At 56.4% G+C, this 21,140-nt stretch overlaps 2 protein-coding genes across 2 annotated transcripts in view; one reads left to right on the forward strand and one right to left on the reverse strand.

The window, feature by feature from the left end:
* LOC308184294 (butyrophilin subfamily 2 member A2-like) overlaps positions 1–21,140 on the forward strand; it is a 92,312-nt gene that overhangs the window by 26,782 nt on the left and 44,390 nt on the right. The gene's annotated exons all lie outside the window — the stretch shown is intronic.
* Positions 19,692–21,140, reverse strand: part of LOC308184288 (HLA class II histocompatibility antigen, DM beta chain-like) — a 67,320-nt gene continuing 65,871 nt past the window's right edge. The window contains exon 5 of the mRNA XM_080571314.1: positions 19,692–19,795. Coding sequence (XP_080427440.1) covers positions 19,785–19,795 — 11 coding nt within the window. The 3' untranslated portion in view covers positions 19,692–19,784. The remainder of the gene's footprint in view (positions 19,796–21,140) is intronic.

A 21,140-nucleotide genomic window follows, 5' to 3' on the forward strand; every position in this document is an offset into this window, starting at 1 on the left:
TGTTCCCTCGGGCCCTGTTGCTGGCCCCAGAGAGCAGAGACCGGCGCCTGCCCCTCCGCTCCCCTCATCAGGAAGCTGTGGGCCACCGCGAGGTCTCCCCTGCATCTCCTCTGCTCTAGGCTCAACAAGCCAAGCGCCTTCAGCCGCTCCTCACACCCCTTGCCTTGCAGAGCCTTCGCCGTCCTCGTAGCCCTCCCTTGGAGGCTCTCGAACAGTTTCTCACCCTTCGTCTGCTGTGGTGCCCACAGCTGCACGCAGTGCTCGAGGCGAGGCCGCAGCAGGCTGAGCAGAGCAGGACGATCCCCTCCTTCGTCCGGCCAGCAGTGCCGTGCCTGAGGCACCCCAGGGCACGCTTGGCCCTTTGGGCTGCCAGGGCCCGCTGCTGGCTCACACCCAACTTGCCGTCTGCCACAACCCCCAGCTCCCGTTCTGGGGGCTGCTCTCCAGCCTCTCGCCCCCCACGCTGTACGTACAGCCGGGGCTGCCCCTGCCCAGGGACAGGGCCCGGCACTTGCTCTTGTTAAACTTCCTGCAGGCGGTGGCTGCCCAGCTCTCCCCTTTGGCCAGATCTCCCTGCAAGGCCTCTCCAGCCTCAAGGGAGTCAGCAGCTCCTCCCCATTCTGTGTAAGACACAAACTCACTCAGGTTTCTCTGAAGTCCCGCATCCAGGTCATTTATGGGACCACTGAAGAGACCTGACCCCAAAATGGAGCCCTGCAGAGCCCCACTCGTGACTGGCCGCCAGCCTGATGTCGCCCCTTCTACCAGAACCCTCGTAACCTGACCCCTCAGCCAATTGTTCAGCCATCGTATTGTGCATTTGTCTGGCTCTGTGATGGACATTTGGTCCAGATAGCTACTCTCAGAAACCATGTCATAATCTTTACTGAAATCCCAAAACATCACCTCAACTGGCTCCCTCAGTCAAATGGGAGACTGACCTTATGAAAAAAAGGAAATTAGGTTTGTTGAACACGAGCTTCCCCTCAGGAACCCATGTGTCCTGTGACCAGTGGCCGCATTGTCCCTCAGGTGTTTTTCACTCACTCCCAGAGCAATCTCTGTAACTTTACCGGCACTGCCATGAGACTGACAGACCTGTAATTCCCAGGGTCTTCTTTGCTGCCCTTCTTGGAAACTGGGGCAACTTTTGGCAGCTTCCAGTCACTGGGACCTCTCCGGATTCCTCAGGATATTTAAAATTAAATTATAGAGATTTCATGATGTAGTAGGTTTACGTGGCAAGATTTTGGTAGCAGGGGTTTGCTACTGTGAGAAGAATCCAGAAACTGCCCCATATTAGATAAGGGCCAGCTCGCTCCAAAAGGACACACTGCTGCCCAGAGATGAGCCACTAAGCAATGTTATTTGTGCCTCTGTGAGAGCATATTTAAGAAATGTGGAAAAAACTGCTGCACAACAGCAGCTGGGAGAGCGAGGAGTGAGAACCAGCCCATCACCAACCAAATGAAATTTAACAAGAGCAACTGCTGGGTCCTGCACCTGGGGTGGGGCAACCCTGGCTATACGTACAGACTGGGGGACGAGATGCTGGAGAGCAGCCCTGCAGAGAGGGATCTGGGGGTTGTGGTTGACAGCAAGCTGAACATGAGCCAGCAGTGTGCCCTGGCAGCCAGGAGGGCCAACCGTATCCTGGGGTGCATCAGGCACGGCATTGATAGTCAGTCGAGGGAAGGGATTGTCCCACTCTACTCTGCGCTGGTGTGGCCTCACCTCGAGCACTGTGTGCAGTTCTGGGCACCACAGTACAAAAAGGACGTGAAACTATTGGAGAGTGTCCAGCGGAGGGCCACAAAGATGGTGAAGGGCCTAGAGGGGAAGACGTATGACTTCAGCCAGTTCTCTTAGAACTCTGGGATGAATCCCATCAGGTGCTATAGTCTTGTATGCATCCATCTGGAGCAGCAAATCCCACACAAATTCAGGGTTTGTTTGGAGTTTATCGTTCCTGCAGTCACTGTCCTCCAGTTCAGGGCACCTGGGGTCCCACAGCCCACCATCAGTGTTGAAGGCAAAGAAAGCATTAAACATCTCAGTGAAGCTGATGACCCTGTTTGACCATCCCCATCAAGTAACAGACCAATGTTTTCTCTCATCCTACATTTTCTGTTAAAACAGTTTAAAAAATAATCCATTTTATTGCCCCTCACAGTACTGTTCAGCTTCAACTCAAATTGAGCTTTGGCCATACGAATTTTCTCCCTACAAAAGCAAACAGTACCTCTGTAGTCCTTCCACATGGCCTGACCTCACTTCCAGCAAACAGAAAATCTTTCCTCATCCACCTAAGCTCTAGAAGAAGGTCCCTGCCCATCTGAGACAACCTTCTACCACAGCTGCTTTACTGGAGCAGTGACCAAGGCTGGCACATTGCCTTCAGCACCCTGGTCAAAGGGTGGCAGCTCCAGGCTTGGCACCCAGCTCTGCCCCATTCCCTGCAGCCTGCGATCCTGCTCAGCTCTTCACTACCATCTCTCTACATTGTCCCATTGCTCACTGTTTGATTCCTCCTTAGATGGGTGGAGATGAACGAGCTCAGACACTGGCTTTCCCTGGAGGTCTGGAGAGGACCCTGCCAGGGACAAGCCCCTCATGCTTGCTGAAGGCCCTGGACTGGGCACCCAGCTGCGATGGGATGGCGGTGCCAGCCCTGCAGGGATCAACAGACATTGCCCCAGGGGCAGAGCTGCTCCCAGAGGGTTATTGCAGCCAGGAAGTGGGTAAAGGTTGGGGAAGTTGGGCGTAGCCTTGTGCTTTCTGCAGCTCTGCTGGGTGCCGTGAGGGACATCTATATTGGTGGGCTCCCTTGGAGAAGAACCCCTGGGGGGCTGCCTGCCCCCTGGGGGGCCTCTGTCTCAGATGGGGCTCTGCTGGGGCTGCGGCCGCCCCAGCCTCACTGGCCATGCCAGGGGCCTCCTGACTTCCCTCGTCACTCTGCTCCTCCTCCAGCTGGGCTCAGGTAAGATCCTGCAGGGCTGCTGGAGGCTCTCCCCCCGGGGCCTGGCAGATGTGCTGCCATAGGGCAGGAGAGCAGCTGTGGGGTAGGGGGGACCCGAGCCCACAGCTCAGTCCCAGATAGGTTTTGCTTTCCCTTTGTTTTTTTCATGCAACATGGGTGCTGCCTCGGCTGCCCTTTCTGGCTCTTCTTCACCTGCCCAAATGCTGCAGAGAGGGCTCCCACTCCCAGCACACCTCCTTCTCCTGCACGTCCTCCCTCTCCCTCTCCAGTTTCCCCAGTGGTTTCCCATTGTACACGGGGGACACAGCACGCACCAACTCACGCACAGTTCGCCCTTTGTCACTCACTGCCCATAAATTTACGATGGCAAAATCTCACTGCCTCTCTGTGCCCTTCTCCATTGCCCAGCCCAGCTCAGAGTGGTGGGACCAGGCCAGCCTCTCACTGCCACCGTGGGGCAGGATGTCGTGCTGCCCTGCCACTTGTCCCCTCAACGGGATGCTCGCACCTTGGAGGTCAGGTGGATCCGGGACCACATCACTGAGACAGTGCACCACTACCGCAATGGAGAGGACCTGTACGGGGAGCAGATGGGGGCATATGTCGGGAGGACAGAGTTGGCCAGAGATGGTCTCTCTGCTGGAAGCCTGGACTTGAGAATCACGGGGCTGAGACCCTCTGATGATGGCCAGTACGTCTGCACTGTGGAAGATGCTTATAACGAAGCCATTGTGGAGCTGGAGGTGTCAGGTTAGTGGCCAGGGTGATGCTTCCAGGGGAGAGTTTACGTCTCCTTTTAATGTTTCAGCTCCTTCACAGCATGGAGCATGCCCATGGATGTGGAAGTAATATCTGAGGAGAGAGCTCCATGGATATTTTTGTCAGTTTTCCCTGGTGTCCTTGAAGACAATAATCATAATATTGTGAGGGCAGTGGGCACAGGCTGCTGAGCAGCACCTTCAGCTGTGTCAGCAATGGGACCAAACACCACACAGGGAGAATCACAGAGTCCTCTGAGCTGCCAGACATATGCTTTACTTTTGCTTTGTGTGCTGGGGGAGACCTGAGACGTTGTCTGGAAGTCTCGGAGTTTCCTGAACCAGCATGACTCACTGCTGAGATGCTGCCTGGAGGTGCTGAAGCTAAGCACCTGGGTTTTCTTGGCAATTTGGGGCCAGTGGCATTGTGCAGCCCTGCCCTCTGGTTCTGGCATCAGGCAGGGTGGTTTGGGGTGAGGGTTGGTGCATGGAGCACCCGGACCCTGAGCCCCTGGGGCCATGGCTGGGCTGGGCTGTGTCTGGCATGGGAGCAGATGGGGTGTTTGCCTTGGAACTGAATCCCTCCCCAAGTTGCTTTGTGTGCTGGGGGAGACCTGAGACGTTGTCTGGAAGTCCCGGGGCTGACATCCTCTTTTTTTTTCTGCTGACCTCCTGTTCCTCCGCCTTTGCTTTTCAGTGGCACAGAGCCGAGAGCTGGGTGAGTCCTTGCACTCCCTGCCCCCAGCCCCTGGGGAAGTGGTGTCCCTGCGGGAGGGAATGGGGTGGGTGGGCTGTGGGGGCTTGTGTGCTGGTGGCTCGGGGGTGCTGGAGGAGCAGCTGGAGCCTGATGGGGGAGTGGGGAGTGCTGGGGCTGGGGCTGCCCTGGGCACGGGACACGGCCGGGATGGCTGAAAGGAACGGGGATCAAGGTGGGGATGGGGAGCGAGTTGTGGGGAAGCCACGCTCTCCACGGATGCTTCCGGGACAGGGACGTCCTCCAACAATCCGTTCTTCACTTCCTTAATGGCTTTGGTGGCACAGAGATAAAGGCTGCACAAGTGTCCATCCTTACAGTTCCACTTACAAGAGCATTGTACAAAGCTGGGCCACGATGACTATTTGTCTGGTCCCACCTCGGAGCAAGGTAGTATTTTCCCAGTCATGGGATGTGTTCAGGGTCTACCATGGGCTGAGCAACTCTCCCCTCTGATCATGCATTACTTTTGCTTTCCTTTTCAGAAAAACAAGCTGCAGAACTGGGTGAGGGTCCCCATGCTTGGGCCTCAGGACAACACCTAGGCGATGATTTCCTCATTTCCATGAGGAAATGGTTGGCGACCTGCTACGGAGCTTGGATGTGCGCAAGTCGATGGAGCCGGATGGGACGCACCCGAGGGTACTGAAAGAACTGGTGGAGGAGCTGGCCGAGCCGCTTTCCATCATTTATCGGCAGTCCTGGCTATCGGGGGAGGTCCCAGTTGACTGGCGGCTAGCCAATGTGACGCCCATCTATAAGAAGGGCCGCAGGGCAGACCCGGGGAACTATAGGCCTGTCAGTTTGACCTCAGTGCCAGGAAAGCTCATGGAGCAGATTATCTTGAGGGTCATCACGCGGCACTTGCAGGGCAAGCAGGCGATCAGGCCCAGTCAGCATGGGTTTATGAAAGGTAGGTCCTGCTTGACGAACCTGATCTCCTTCTATGACCAAGTGACGCGCTTGGTGGATGAGGGAAAGGCTGTGGATGTGGTTTACCTTGACCTCAGTAAGGCTTTTGACACTGTTTCCCACAACATTCTCCTCAAGAAACTGGCTGCTCGGGGCTTGGACTGGCGTACGCTTCGCTGGGTTAGAAACTGGCTGGATGGCCGGGCCCAAAGGGTTGTGGTAAATGGAGCCAAATCCAGTTGGAGGCCGGTTACTAGTGGAGTCCCCCAGGGCTCAGTGCTGGGGCCGGTCCTCTTTAATATCTTTATCGATGATCTGGATGAGGGGATTGAGTGCACCCTCAGTAAGTTTGCAGATGACACCAAGCTAAGTGCGTGTGTCGATCTGCTCGAGGGCAAGAAGGCTCTGCAGGAGGATCTGGATAGGCTGGAGCGATGGGCTGAGGTCAACTGTATGAAGTTCAACAAGGCCAAGTGCCGGGTCCTGCACCTGGGGCGCAACAACCCCAAGCAGAGCTACAGGCTGGGAGATGAGTGGTTGGAAAGCTGCCTGGCCGAGAGGGACCTGGGAGTATTGGTTGATAGTCGGCTGAATATGAGCCAGCAGTGTGCCCAGGTGGCCAAGAAGGCCAACAGTATCCTGGCCTGCATAAGAAGCAGTGTGGCCAGCAGGTCTAGGGAAGTGATTGTGCCCCTGTACTCGGCTCTGGTGAGGCCGCACCTCAAGTACTGTGTTCAGTTTTGGGCCCCTCGCTACAGGAAGGACATGGACGTGCTCGAGCAAGTCCAGAGAAGGGCGACCAAGCTGGTGAGGGGTCTGGAGAACAAGTCTTACGAGGAGCGGCTGAGGGAGCTGGGGTTGTTCAGCCTGGAGAAGAGGAGGCTCAGGGGCGACCTTATCGCTCTCTACAGTTACCTTAAAGGAGGCTGTAAAGAGGTGGGGGTTGGCCTGTTCTCCTACGTGCCTGGTGACAGGACGAGGGGGAATGGGCGAAAGTTGCGACAGGGGAGTTTTAGGTTGGATGTTAGGAAGTACTTCTTTACCGAAAGGGTTATTAAGCATTGGAACGGGCTGCCCAGGGAGGTGGTGGAGTCACCATCCCTGGAGGTCTTTAAAAGACGTTTAGATGTAGAGCTTAGCGATATGGTTTAGTGGAGTACTTAGTGTTAGGTCGGAGGTTGGACTCGATGATCTTGAGGTCTCTTCCAACCTAGAAATCTGTGATACTGTGATACTGTGATGTGCAGGGGAGGGTGGGCAACTGGGACAGAGCAGCCCAGGGCTGGGCCCTCACCCTACCCATACCCACTGGGCACCGGCCGTGGGCTGTGACCAGCTCTCCCCTCTCCTTCCAGCATGGAGAAGGGGTCTGCTGCCTCATAATAGAGGTAGGTGCGCACTGGGTTGCCCTCTGTGGTGCTTCCCCTTCCCTTGCTGGGGCATGTTCAGGAGCCAAGAGGTGCCCCGTCTCCTGCCCCGTGGGGCAGCTCCTGGCCCTGAGCTGGGGAAAGCCTGCCCAGGGCTGAGCTCTGCCCCTCTATTTGTGGTGGGCTGTGGGGGTGGCCAGGGCATCTGTGAAGAGGAAGAAGTGGATCGACAGGAGCCCTGAAGAAGGGATCTGGGCTGTGCAGTACAATGAGGGGCAAGTCATGGCTCTCACATCTCCTCCCACCCCCTTGTCCCTGTCCCCTGTCCCCACGAGGATCTGGGTCTGTCTCAACTGTACCCAGCAGCAGGTGTCTTTTATGAACGCTGACAACGGGGTGGAGATCTTCACTTTCACAGCAGCCGCTTTCAATGGGGAGAGCATCCACCCCTGGTTCCGTCTGGAGACACAGGGAATTCAGCTGTGCCTGAGGGACAGCACCTTGTAGACCCTGTCCCCAGCTCTGACGGGCTCCTGCCCTTCTCCAGACACTCCTGCATCACCTCTCCTTGGTCCTGCAGGAGCAGCACAGGAATGAGGTGCAGTGGGGCCAGGGGCTGCCCCGTGTTCCTCCCTGCTTCTGGAGGAGGGCTCCAAAAGGACACACTGCTGCCCAGAACCGAGCCACTAAGCGATGTTATTTGTGCCTCTGTGAGAGCATATTTAAGAAATGTGATAAAAACTGCTGCAAAACAGCAGCTGGAAGAGCGAGGAGTGAGAACCAGCCCTGCAGACCCCAAGGTCAGTGCAGCAGGAGGGCAGGAGGTGCTCCATGCACACAGCAGAAGTTCCCCCACGGCCTGTGGTGAGGCCCCTGGTGGAGCAGGTTGTCCCCCTGCAGCCCATGGGTCCCACACGGAGCAGATCTCCATGCTGCAGCCCATGGAGGAGCCCCCGCTGGAGCAGGCCCTGGGCCAGAGCCGCAGCCCATGGAGAGGAGCCCATGCAGGAGATTGAGGTCTGGGGGGAGCTGCCACCCGTGGGGGACCCAGGTTGGAACAGTTTGCTCCTGACGGATGTACCCCATATTACAGACCCATACTGGAGTAGATGTTGAAGAGCTGCTGTCTGGGGAAGCCCACGTAGGATCAGTACAGGAAGGACAGCATCCCATGGAAGGAGTTGTTGACTCTGTTGAGGGTGGAAAGGCCTTGCAGAGAGATCTGGACAGGTTGGAGACCTGGGCAATCACCAACCGCATGAAGTTTAAAAAGAGCAAGTGCCGGGTCCTGCACCTGGGATGGGGCAACCCTAGCTATACGTACAGGCTGGGGGACGAGAACCTGGAGGGCAGCCCCACAGAGAGGGATCTGGGGGTTGTGGTTGACAGCAAGCTGAACATGAGCCAGCAGTGTGCCCTGGCACCCAGGAGGGCCAACCGTATCCTGGGGTGCATCAAGCAGGGCATCCAATGGTCAGATTTCACAGGTTGACAGCAGATCTCCATCACTGCCGCTGATTATCCCGACAGCTCAGGTGTCCGAAAGCCAAGGACAGGTCTGTGTAGAATCGGAGAATCCAGTGCAAGCACTTCCCTATGATGAGTCCCTGAGAGGGAAAAATCTGTTCCCACAACCAGCCTTTGGACACAATCACTTTCTAGGAGCTGTTCCAATAGCACCTCCTTTCTTTCCTCACTTCTTGTATGGGTACCCAGTTCAGGGCTTTATTGAAAATTCGGTAGCGAGACCTAACGTTGTCACGGCACCTGAGGACAAAGAAGCAACAACTAGCACATCTGCGAATATGTACATTTTTAGACTTGCCGAGGTGATCAGATCCGGGGCAGACGCGTTCTGCAGCGGAGCGGGGGATCAGGACAGGCAGGACTTTTTTTCCGACATCGAGGCCGCTCGAGGGAGCTGCCAGGACCCGGCAGCCCCCGCGAGGGAGGCTGACGAGGCGTAGGTGGAGCCAGCAGTGCCCCCTCCCCGGCCGTTCAAAAGCAGCCCCTAGGGAGCACGAGCGACCAGGAGCGCGGCGAACAGGGCGGGCAAACAGGGCGGGGCACGTCAGAAGGGTGGGCGCAGCAGTTCGCGCAGCAGTTCGCGCAGGCAGGGCGAGCATGAAGGGCGGAGAGGGCAGAGTTTCCCCCTGCCCATAAGAACAACATCTTTAACGGCTGTCGACTACTAGCTGGGCTGCGATGGTCTTCACCAGGCAGAGCACTTTCTCTAGAAAGTCTGTGGCCACCCAGACTGACCGCCTGCTCAACAATGCGGCAGTTCAGGTCTCTGGGTGCAGGGACTGCCTGAGCCTGTTGCTGCCATCTGAGGGAAGCAGAGGCGCCGTGTGCGTGAGGTGCGAGCAGGCGGATGACCTGGTCCGCCTGGTGGCAGAACTCAAAGAGGAGGTGGAGAGGTTGAGGGCTATTAGGGAGTGTGAGCGGGAGATAGACTGGTGGAGTGACTCCCTGCAGGGCCTGAAGGAGAGGTAGCAGGGTGAGACACCCCAAATGGGGATGGACCCCCCGCCCCGTCGCTGTCGGGCAGAGGGAGGCGACCTAGAAGTTGAGGAGGGATGGAGACAGGTCCCTGCCTGACCTTTCAGGCAACGCCCCCCCTACCGGCCCCATCTTCCCAGGTGCCCTTACGTAACAGATTTGAGGCCCTGGAGCTTGAGAGAGCGGTGGGTGAGGACGAGGTAGAAAGTCTACCCAGGAGGATGCCTAGGGCGAGGAAGCCGACTCTACGCCTCAAGACTGCCTCCACCAAGAAAGACAGAAGGGTGATCGTAGTAGGCGACTCCCTTCTCAGGGGAACAGAGGGCCCTGTTTGTCGACCTGACCCTACCCGTAGGGAAGTCTGCTGCCTCCCTAGGACCAGGGCCAGGGATATTACCAGGAAGCTTCCCAACCTGGTTCGCCCCTCTGACTACTACCCTCTTTTGATAGTCCAGGCTGGCAGTGATGATATTGATGAGAGAAGCCTGAAGGCTATCAAATGGGACTGGGACGGTTAGTGGCTGGAGCGGGAGTGCAGGTGGTGTTTTCATCTATCCCTGCAGTAGCAGGGAGGGGTACCGAGAGGACAAGGAAAGCCCACTTGATTAACACATGGCTCAGAGGCTGGTGCCAACACAGAAATTTTGGGTTTTTTGACCATGGGGCGCTTTACTCGGCACCTGGCCTGATGGCCGCAGACGGGTCCCTATCTCTAAGGGGAAAACGGATCCTAGCCCAGGAGCTGGCAGAGCTCGTTGAGAGGGCTTTAAACTAGGAAAGAAGGGGGATGGGGCTGAAAGAAGGCCTGTTGGAGCTGTGCCGGGGGGAACAATGGCAAAGCCGGGGAAGAAGGCAATGGCCCAGCTGAAGTGCATCTACACTAATGCACGCAGCATGGGTAACAAACAGGAGGAGCTGGAAGCCATCGTGCAGCGGGAAGGCTATGACTTGGTTGCCATCACGGAAACGTGGTGGGACCACTCTCATGACTGGAGTGCTGCAATGTCTGGCTATAGGCTCTTCAGAAGGGACAGGCGGCACAGAAGGGGTGGTGGTGTGGCTCTCTATATTAGAGAGTGTTTAGATGTTGAGGAACTTGAGGCTGGGAATGATAAGGTTGAGTCCCTATGGGTTAGGATCAGAGGGAAGGCCAACAAGGCAAGCATCCTGGTGGGGGTCTGTTATAGACTGCCGAACCAGGATGAGGAGACCGATGAGGAGTTCTACAGGCAGCTGGCAGAAGCCGCGAAATCGTCAGCGCTTGTTCTCGTGGGGGACTTCAACTTCCCAAACATATCCTGGAAGCACAACACAGCCCAGAGAAAGCAGTCTAGGAGGTTTCTGGAGAGCGTGGAAGATAGCTTCCTGACGCAGCTGGTTAGAGAGCCTACCAGGGGAGGTGCCCTGCTAGACCTTCTGTTCACAAACAGTGACTGTTGTGGTTTAACCCGGCTGGCAGCTAAACACCACACAGCCGTTCGCCCACCCTCCCCCCTCCCTCTCTGGGATGGGGGAGAGAAACGGGAAAGTGAAGCCGGTGAGTTGAGATAAAGACAGTTTATTAAGACAGGGATATAATAATAACAATAATAATAATAGTGATAATGATAATAGTATTAATAATAATAATGTGTAAGAAACAAGTGATGCACAATGCAATTGCTCACCACCCGCTGACCAATGCCCAGCCTATCCCCAAGCAGCCGGCCCCCCCACCTCGGCCAGCCACCCCTATATATTGTTTAGCATGACGTCAGATGGTATGGAATACCCCTTTGGCCAGTTTGGGTCAGCTGTCCTGGGTCTGTCCCCTCCCAGCTCCTGCTGCACCCCCAGCCTGCTCGCTGGCAGGACAGAGCGAGAAGCCGAAAAGGCCTTGGCCTGGTGTAAACACTGCTCTGCAACAATTAAAACATCAGCATGTTATCAGCGCTCTTCTCATCCTAATCCAAAACATAGCACCCTACCAGCTACTATGAGGAAAAATTAACTCTGTCCTAACTGGAACCAGGACAGTGACGGACTGGGGGGAGATGTGGTGGTTGGGAGCTGTCTCGGGCAGAGTGACCACGAAATGGTTCAGTTCTCTATTCTTGGCGAAGTCAGTAAGGGGACCAGTAAAACCGCTGTCTTGGACTTCCGGAGGACTGACTTTGAGCTGTTCAGGACACTGGTTGGCAGAGTCCCTTGGGAGGAGGTTCTGAAGGGCAAAGGAGTCCAGGAAGGCTGGGCACTCCTCAAGAAGGAAATCTTAATGGCTCAGGAGCGGTCTGTCCCCATGTGCCCAAAGACGAGCCGACGCGGAACTAGACCGGCCTGGCTGAGCAGAGAGTTGTGGCTCTAGCTTAGGAGAAAAAGGAGGGTTTATAATCTTTGGAAAAGAGGGCGGGCTACTCAGGAGGACTATAAGGATGTTGCGAGGCTGTGCAGGGACAAAATTAGAAAGGCCAAAGCTCATCTGGAGCTCAGTTTGGCTACTGCCGTTAAAGATAGCAAAAATGATTTTACAAATACATCAACACAAAAAGGAGGACTGAGGAGAATCTCCATCCTTTACTGGATGCGGGGGGAAACTTAGTTACAAAAGATGAGGAAAAGGCTGAGGTGCTCAATGCTTTCTTTGCCTCAGTCTTTAGCAGCAAGACCGGTTGTTGTCTGGATACCTGGTACCCTGAGCAGGTGGAAGGGGATGGGGAGCAGGATGTGGCCCTCGCTATCCATGAGGAAATGGTTGGTGACCTGCTACAACACTTGAATGTACGCAAGTCGATGGGGCCGGATGGGATCCACCCGAGGGTACTGAGCGAACTGGTGGAGGAGCTGGCCAAGTCGCTTTCCATCATTTATCAGCAGTCCTGGCTGTCAGGGGAGGTTCCAGTCGACTGGCGGCTAGCAAATGTGACGCCCATCTACAAGAAGGGCCGGAGGGTAGACCCGGGGAACTATAGGCCTGTTAGCTTGACCTCAGTGCCAGGGAAGCTCATGGAGCGGATTATCTTGAATGTCATCACGCGGCACTTGCAGGGCAACCAGGCAATCAGGGGCCCAGTCAGCATGGGTTTATGAAAGGTAGGTCCTGCTTGACGAACCTGATCTCCTTCTATGACCAAGTGACGCGCTTGGTGGATGAGGGGAAGGCTGTGGATGTGGTCTACCTTGACCTCAGTAAGGCTTTTGACACTGTTTCCCACAACATTCTCCTCAAGAAACTGGCTGCTCGGGGCTTGGACTGGCGTACGCTTCGCTGGGTTAGAAACTGGCTGGATGGCCGGGCCCAAAGAGTTGTGGTAAATGGAGCCAAATCCAGTTGGAGGCCGGTTACTAGTGGAGTCCCCCAGGGCTCAGTGCTGGGGCCGGTCCTCTTTAATATCTTTATCGATGATCTGGATGAGGGGATTGAGTGCACCCTCAGTAAGTTTGCAGATGACACCAAGCTAAGTGCGTGTGTCGATCTGCTCGAGGGCAAGAAGGCTCTGCAGGAGGATCTGGATAGGCTGGAGCGATGGGCTGAGGTCAACTGTATGAAGTTCAACAAGGCCAAGTGCCGGGTCCTGCACCTGGGACGCAACAACCCCAAGCAGAGCTACAGGCTGGGAGATGAGTGGCTGGAAAGCTGCCTGGCCGAGAGGGACCTGGGAGTATTGGTTGATAGTCGGCTGAATATGAGCCAGCAGTGTGCCCAGGTGGCCAAGAAGGCCAACAGCATCCTGGCTTGCATAAGAAGCAGTGTGGCCAGCAGGTCTAGGGAGGTGATTGTCCCCCTGTACTCGGCTCTGGTGAGGCCGCACCTCGAGTACTGTGTTCGGTTTTGGGCCCCTCACTACAAGAAGGACATGGAGGTGCTCAAGAGAGTCCAGAGAAGGGCGACCAAGCTGGTGAGGGGTCTGGAGAACAAGTCTTACGAGGAGCGGCTGAGGGAGCTGGGGTTGTTCAGCCTCGAGAAGAGGAGGCTCAGGGGAGACCTCATCGCTCTCTATAGGTACCTTAAAGGAGGCTGTAGAGAGGTGGGTGTTGGTCTATTCTCCCACGTGCCTGGTGACAGGACGAGGGGGAATGGGCTAAAGTTGCGCCAGGGGAGTTTTAGGTTGGATATTAGGAAGAATTTCTTTACTGAAAGGGTTGTTAGGCACTGGAATGGGCTGCCCAGGGAGGTGGTTGACTCACCATCCCTGGAGGTCCTTAAAAGACGTTTAGATGTAGCCCTTAGTGATATGGTTTAGTGGAGGTCTTGTTAGTGTTAGGTCAGAGGTTGGGCTAGATGATCTTCGAGGTCTCTTCCAACCTAGACGATTCTGTGATTCTGTGATTCTGTGATAGTCGGTCGAGGGAAGTGATTGTCCTGCTCTACTCTGTGCTGGTGCGGCCTCACCTTGATTAATGTGTGCAGTTCTGGGCACCACAGTACAAAAAGGACGTGAAACTATTGGAGAGTGTCCAGCGGAGGGCCACAAAGATGGTGAAGGGCCTAGAGGGGAAGACGTATGACTTCAGCCAGTTCTCTTAGAACTCTGGGATGAATCCCATCAGGTGCTATACTCTTGTATGCATCCATCTGGAGCAGCAAATCCCACAAATTCGGGGTTTGTTGGGAGTTTATCGTTCCTGCAGTCACTGTCCTCCAGCTCAGGGCACCTGGGGTCCCACAGCCCAGCATCAGTGTTGAAGACAAAGGCAAAGAAAGCATTAAACATTTCAGTGAAATTGATGACCCTGTTTGACCATCCCCACCAAGTAGCAGACCAATGTTTTCTCTCATCCTACTTCTGCTGTTAAGAGAGTTTTAAAAAAAAATCCATTTTATTGCCCCTCACAGTACTGTCCAGCCTCAACTCAAATTGTGCTTTGGCCATATGCATTTTCTCCCTACAAAAGCAAACAGCATCTCTGTAGTCCTTCCATTTCGCCTGACCTCACTTCCAGCAAACAGAAACTTTCCTCATCCACCTAAGCTCTAGAAGAAGGTCCCTGGCCATCTGAGACAACCTTCTGCCACAGCTGCTTTACTGGAGCCGGGAGCGGCGCTGGCACATTGCCTTCAGCACCCTGGGTAAAGGGTGGCAGCTCCAGGCTCTACTCCCAGCTGTGCCTCATTCCCTGCAGCCTGCGATCCCGCTCAGCTCTTCACTGCCATCTCTCTACATTGTCCCATTGCTCACTGTTTCATACCTCCTTAGATGGGTGGAGATGAATGAGCTCAGACACTGGCTTTCCCTGGAGGTCTGGAGAGGCTCCTGCTGGGGACAAGACCATCGTGCTTGCTGAAAGTGGTGGACTGGGCACCCAGCTATGATGGGGTGGTGGTGCCAACTCTGCAGACCTCCCCAGACATTGCCCCAGGGGCAGAGCTCTTCCCAGAGGGTTATTGCAGCCAGGAAGTGGGCAAAGGTTGGGGAAGTTGGGCGAAGCCTTGTGCTTTCTGCAGCTCTGCTGGGTGTTGTGAGGGACCTCTCTCTCGGTGGGGTTCCCTTGCAGAAGAACCCCTGGGGGGCTGCCTGCCCCCTGGGGGACCTCTCTCTCAGATGGTGCTCCCCTGGGACTGCGGCCACCCCAGCTTCACCGGCCATGCTAGGAGCCTCTTGTCTTCCCTCGTCACTCTGATCCTCCTCCAGCTGGGCTCAGGTAAGATCCTGTGGGGCTGCTGGGGGCTCTCCATCTGGGCCTGGCAGATGTGCTGCTGTCGGGCAGGGGGGACCTGAGCCCCCAGCTCAGCCCCAGCTGGGTTTCACTCTCCCTTTGGTTGTTTCACGCAGTATGGGCGCTGCCTTGTCTGCCCTTTCTGGCTCTTCTTCGCCTGCCTGAATGCTGCAGAGAGGGCTCCCACTCCCAGCACACCTCCTTCTCCTGCACGTCCTCCCTCTCCCTCTCCTGTTTCCCCGGTGGTTTCCAATGGGACACGGGGGATGCAGCACGCACCAACTCACACACAGTTCGCCCTTTGTCACTCACTCCCCCTAAATTTACAATGACAAAATCTCACCTCCTCTCTGTGCCCTTCTCCATTGCCCAGCCCAGCTCAGAGTGGTGGGACCAGACCACCCTCTCACTGCCATTGTGGGGCAGGATGTCGTGCTGCCCTGCCACTTGTCCCCTCAACGGGATGCTCGCACCTTGGAGGTCAGGTGGATCCGGCACAGCTTATCTGAGACAGTGCACCACTACCGCAATGGAGAGGACCTGTACGGGGAGCAGATGGGGGCATATGTCGGGAGGACAGAGTTGGCCAGAGATGGTCTCTCTGCTGGAAGCCTGGACTTGCGACTCACCAGGCTGAGACCCTCTGATGATGGCCAGTACGTCTGCACTGTGGAAGGTGCTGATGATTATGATGAAGCCATTGTGGAGCTGGAGGTGTCAGGTTAGTGGCTGGGGTGATGCTTCCAGGGCAGAGTTTATGTGTCCTTTTAATATTTCAGCTCTTTTACAGCATGGAGCATGCCCATGGATGTGGAGGTAATATCTGGGGAGAGAGCTCCACGAATATTTTTGTCAGTTTTCCCTGGTGTCCTTGAAAACAGTAATCATAATATTGTGAGGGCACTGGGCACAGGCTGCTGAGCAGCTCCTTCAGCTGTGTCAGCAATGGGACCAAACACCACACAGGGAGAATCGCAGAGTCCTCTGAGCAGCCGGACGTCTGCTTTTCTCTTCCTTTGTGTGGTGGGGGAGATCTGACACGTTGTATGGAAGTCCCGGGGCTTCTTGAACCAGAACAGCTGGGTGCCGAGACGCTGCCTGGAGGTGCTGTAGCTGGGCACCTGGGTTTCCTGGGCAATTTGGAGCCATTGGCATTGTGTAACCCTTCTGTCTGGGTCCGGAACCAGCCGGGCTGGTTTATAGGTGAGGGTGGGTGCATGGAGCACCTGGTATTTGAGCCCCTGGGACTGTGGCTGTGATGGGCTTTCTCTGGCATGGGAGCAGATGGGGTCTTTGCCTTGGAACTGAATCCCTCCCCAAGTCAAGCCCCAGCTCCGGGCTCTTCCCCCAGCCACAGGCGCTGACCCCCACCTCTCCCTGGGGGGCTATGAGGCCGGAGGCGTCCGGGTGCTGTGTCGATCGGCCGGCTGGTACCCGCTGCCGCAGCTGCTGTGGAGGGATGCTCGTGGGCAGCACCTGCCCTCGGTCTCCCAGACACATTCCCAGGACCAGGAGGGGCTCTTTGAAATTGAAGGCGCCGTCATCGTGACTGGGAGCGTGGAGGGGCCCTTGTCCTGTGTGGTCAGGAGCAATCACATCCAGCAGGAGCGGGAATTCTCCCTGCACATCGCAGGTACAAATAGTACAGCCAGGGGGAGGTGTTCCTGGCCCCTGCACTTGTCCTGAGCTGGGAGAAGTCTGGGTCTTGATTTTCCATCCAGGGGCACATAAATGAAGCCCTTTTCCTGGTGCCTTTTCTCAGCTCCCTTCTTCCACAACGCCCAGCCGTGAATGGTGGCTCTGGCTCTACCCCTCGTGCTTTTGGCTGTGCCCATTGGCCTCGGTGTTTATCTCTTTCGAAAGAAAGGTAAGCTGGCAGCGCAGGGATGGAGCGGAGGGAGGTGTTCTGCAGGGACCCGTGTGGGTCTGGAGCGGGGCTGAGCCCTGGCCCAGGGAGGTGCATAGGAGGAGGAAGGGAATGTTCTCCTGGGGATCCCAAAGGCCTTAGGATCCTCTTGGGCCTCTGCCTTGGGCAACGAAGGCAGGGGAGAAGGCAAGGGGCCTTGGGTGGGAGGCCAGGGAGCATGGCTGCAGCGTGGGGCTGGTGGGAAGGCCCAGAGCCCCTGCAGATGTTCCCACCGAGCAACCAAGCTGCTCTGCTGACCTCCTGTTCCTCTGCCTTTGCTTTTCAGCGGCACAGAGCCAAGAGCTGGGTGAGTCCTTGCAGTCCCTGCCCCCAGCCCCTGGGGAAGTGGTGTCCCTGCGGGAGGGACTGGGGTGGGTGGGCTGTGGGGGCTTGTGTGCTGGTGGCTCGGGGGTGCTGGAGGAGCAGCTGGAGCCTGACGGGGGAGTGGGGAGTGCTGGGGCTGGGGCTGCCCTGGGCACGGGACACGGCCGGGATGGCTGAAAGGAACGGGGATCAAGGTGGGGATGGGGAGCGAGATGTGTGGAAGCCACGCTCTGCACGGATGCTTCCGGGACAGGGACGTCCTCCAACAATCCGTTCTTCACTTCCTTAATGGCTTTGGTGGCACAGAGATAAAGGCTGCACAAGTGTCCGTCCTTACAGTTCCACTTACAAGAGCATTGTACAAAGCTGGGCCGCAATGACTATTGGTCTGGTCCCACCTCGGAGCAAGGTAGTATTTTCCCAGTCATGGGATGTGTTCAGGGTCTACCATGGGCTGAGCAACTCTCCCCTGTGATCATGCATTACTTTTGCTTTCCTTTTCAGAAAAACAAGCTGCAGAACTGGGTGAGGGTCCCCATTCTTGGGTTGTATGATGACTCCAAGGCGATGTGCAGGGGAGGGTGGGCAGCTGGGACAGAGCAGCCCAGGGCTGGGCCCTCACCCTGCCCACACGCACTGGGCACCGGCCATGGGCTGTGACCAGCTCTCCCCTCTCCTTCCAGCATGGAGAAGGTTTCTGCTGCCTCATAAGAGAGGTAGGTGTACACTGGGTTGCCCTCTGCAGTGCTTCTCCTGCCCTTGCTGGGGCATGTTCAGGAGCCAAGAGGTGCCCCATCTCCTGCCCCGTGGGGCAGCTCCTGGCCCCGAGCTGGGGAAAGCCTGTCCAGGGCTGAGCTCTGCCCCTGATGGCCTGGCTCCTTCTGTCCCTGCAGTGAAGGTGACCCTGGATGCGGACACTGCTCATCTCCAGCTTGTCCTGTCTCAGGACAACAGCAGTGTGAGATGGGAAAGTAAATGGCAGCAGGTTCCTGACACACCGGAGAGATTTGACTGTTGGTGCTGCGTGCTGGGCTGTGAGGAGTTCAGAGAGGGGAGGCACTGCTGGGTGGTGGAGGTGGAGGGGGAGTGGCTAAAGTATTTGTGGTGGGCTGTGGGGGTGACCAGGGCATCTGTGAAGAGGAAGGGGTGGATCGACACGAGCCCTGAAGAAGGGATCTGGGCTGTGCAGTACAGTAATGGAGAGCTCGTGTCTCTCACATCTCCTCCCACCCCCTTGTCCCTGTCCCCTGTCCCCACAAGGATCTGGGTCTGTCTGGACTGTACCCAGCAGCAGGCGTCTTTTATCAACTCTGACAACGGGGTGGAGATCTTCACTTTCACAGCAGCCTCCTTCAATGCGGAGAGCATCCGCCCCTGGTTCCTGCTGTGGTCACAGGGAATTCAGCTGTGCCTGAGGGACAGCACCTTGTAGACCCTGTCCCCAGCCCTGGGGGGCTCCTGCCCTTCTCCACCCACTCCTGCATCACCTCTCCTTGGTCCTGCAGGAGCAGCACAGGAATGAGGGGCAGTGGGGCCAGGGGCTGCCCTGTGTTCCTCCCTGCTGCTGGAGGAGGGCTGGGATGCTGCAAGCAGGAGCCAGGCCCCTTGCAGCCCCCGGGCTCTGCCCTGTAGAGGGCTCCTGTGCTGGGACACAACCCCTGCTGGCACCCATGGGTCTCACCCTGCCTCTGAGTCCCCGCGGGCAGCACAGGGGCTGCAGCAGCTCTCCACGCTCCTCTCCCCTCTGCTTGCACTGCTTGCAGACCCCAGTGCAAGGGATGTGGTCACCATGTGCTGCCGGCCATTGCAGGCCACCTTTGCCTCCTAGTTTGGGGTTGATCTTTGCTCTGTGCCTGGTGCTGAGCATGAGCAGCCTGTGGGGGCTCTTTGTTCCCTCCTCTGGAGCACATCAAGGCACAGTAGCAGCAGCACTGTGGCAAATAAACTTTTGCACAGGCAGGTGGTGTCTGGCAGTGGCATTTCCTGGGTGCTTTCTGTCCTCAGGCTTTGCTGCCTGGGAAGGCGTCTTGCAGCAGACCGTCTCCTCGGTGCCTGAGCCTCCCCTGTGGCAGCTCCATGCCGTTCCCTCGGGCCCTGTGGCTGGCCCCAGAGAGCAGAGACCAGCACCTGCCCCTCCGCTCCCCTCATCAGGAAGCTGTGGGCCACCGCGAGGCCTCCCTTGCGTCTCCTCTGCTCTGGGCTCAACAAGCCAAGCGCCTTCAGCCGCTCCTCACACCCCTTGCCCTGCAGAGCCTTCTCCATCCTTGTGGCCCTCCCTTGGAGGCTCTCACACAGTTTCACGCCCTTCATCTGCTCTTGTGCCGACAGCTGCACGCAGTGCTCGAGGTGAGGCCGCAGCAGGCTGAGCAGAGCGAGACGATCCCTTCCCTCGGCCGGCCAGCAGTGCCGTGCCTGAGGCACCCCAGGGCACGCTTGGCCCTTCGGGGTCCCATGCCATGTCCCCCACCTACCCTCTCCACTTGGTGGGACACCGTAGGAGCCCCATGAGCCTCTGCCCTGTTCCCAGAATGCTGCAGAGACGCCAGCAGGGCTTGTGGAGCATCTTTATTCTCAGCACCGCGGCATCGGGTCTGAGATGGGGCCATCCGGGAACCACAGGTGCCAGGAGGTGTCTGTCTGGGGGTCCTCAGATGCTGCCTGGGGAAGGGGGACACACACAGGGAGAGAGATGGGGTGATTTGGCTCTCGCCAATGTGGACGGGGATGGGGACACTGTTACCTGCGGGGTAGTTGTCTCCAGGGAGGGGAGTGTAACCTGCGGGGGGGAGAAGAAGAGTGAGCAGAATCCTTGTCACCCTTGACCACGTCCCCCAAGAAGCATTTGGACTGTGCTCTTATTCATATGGTCTGAATTTTGGGGTAGACCTGTGTGGTGTCAGCAGCTGGACTCACTGATCCTTGTGGGTTCCTTCCAACTCGGGATATTCTATGATTCTATGACCCCACGTTGGAGCAGGGGAAGAGAGTGACCGTGAAGGAGCAGCAGAGACGAAGTGCTCTAGACTGACTGCAAACCCCATTGTCCCTTTCCCCTGCGCCGCTTGGGGAGAGGAGGTGGAAGAGGGTGGGCGTGGATGAGGGGAAGATATCTCTGATTTGTTTTCTTTGTTTCTCACTTTTCTGGCTTGTTAGTAATAGCTAGTAAATTCCTTTAATCTCCCTATGATTAGTCAGTTTGCCCGTGATGATAATTATTGTGTGATCTCCTGGTCCCTATTTCATTCCTTGTACCCTTTTCATTGCATTTTCTCCCCTTTTCCCTTTGAGGAGGGGGAGTGAGAGAGCGGTTGTAGTGAAGCTCAGCTATCCACCTCAGTAAAACCAGCACACATGATGACTTCAGCCAGTTCTCTCAGTACTCTGGGATGAATCCCATCAGGCCCTATAGTCTTGTATGCATCCATCTGGAGCAGCAAATCCCACAAATTCAGGGTTTGTTGGGAGTTTATCGTTCCTGCAGTCACTGTCCTCCAGCTCAGGGCACCTGGGGTCCCACGGCCCAGCATCAGTGTTGAAGACAAAGGCAAAGAAAGCATTAAACATCCCTGTGAAGTCGATGACCCTGTTTGGGCATCCCCATCCAGTAGAAGACTAATGTTTTCTCTCATCCTACTTTTGCTGTTAAGATAGTTTAAAAAAAAATCCATTTTATTGCCCCTCACAGTACTGTCCAGCTTCAACTCAAATTGAGCTTTGGCCATACGAATTTTCTCCCTACAAAGGCAAACAGTACCTCTGTAGTCCTTCCATATTGCCTGACCTCACTTCCAGCAAACAGAAACTTTCCTCATCCACCTAAGCTCTAGAAGAAGGTCCCTGCCCATCTGAGACAACCTTCTGCTACGGCTGCTTTACTGGAGCTCGGAGCGGCGCTGGCACATTGCCTTCAGCACCCTGGTCAAAGGGTGGCAGCTCCAGGCTCAGCACCCAGCTGTGCCCCATTCCCTGCAGCCTCCAATCCCGCTCAGCTCTTCACTGCCAT

This window comes from Anser brachyrhynchus (genome assembly GCF_964034855.1).
Source record: "Anser brachyrhynchus genome assembly, chromosome: 30".
Taxonomy (NCBI): Eukaryota; Metazoa; Chordata; class Aves; order Anseriformes; family Anatidae; genus Anser; species Anser brachyrhynchus.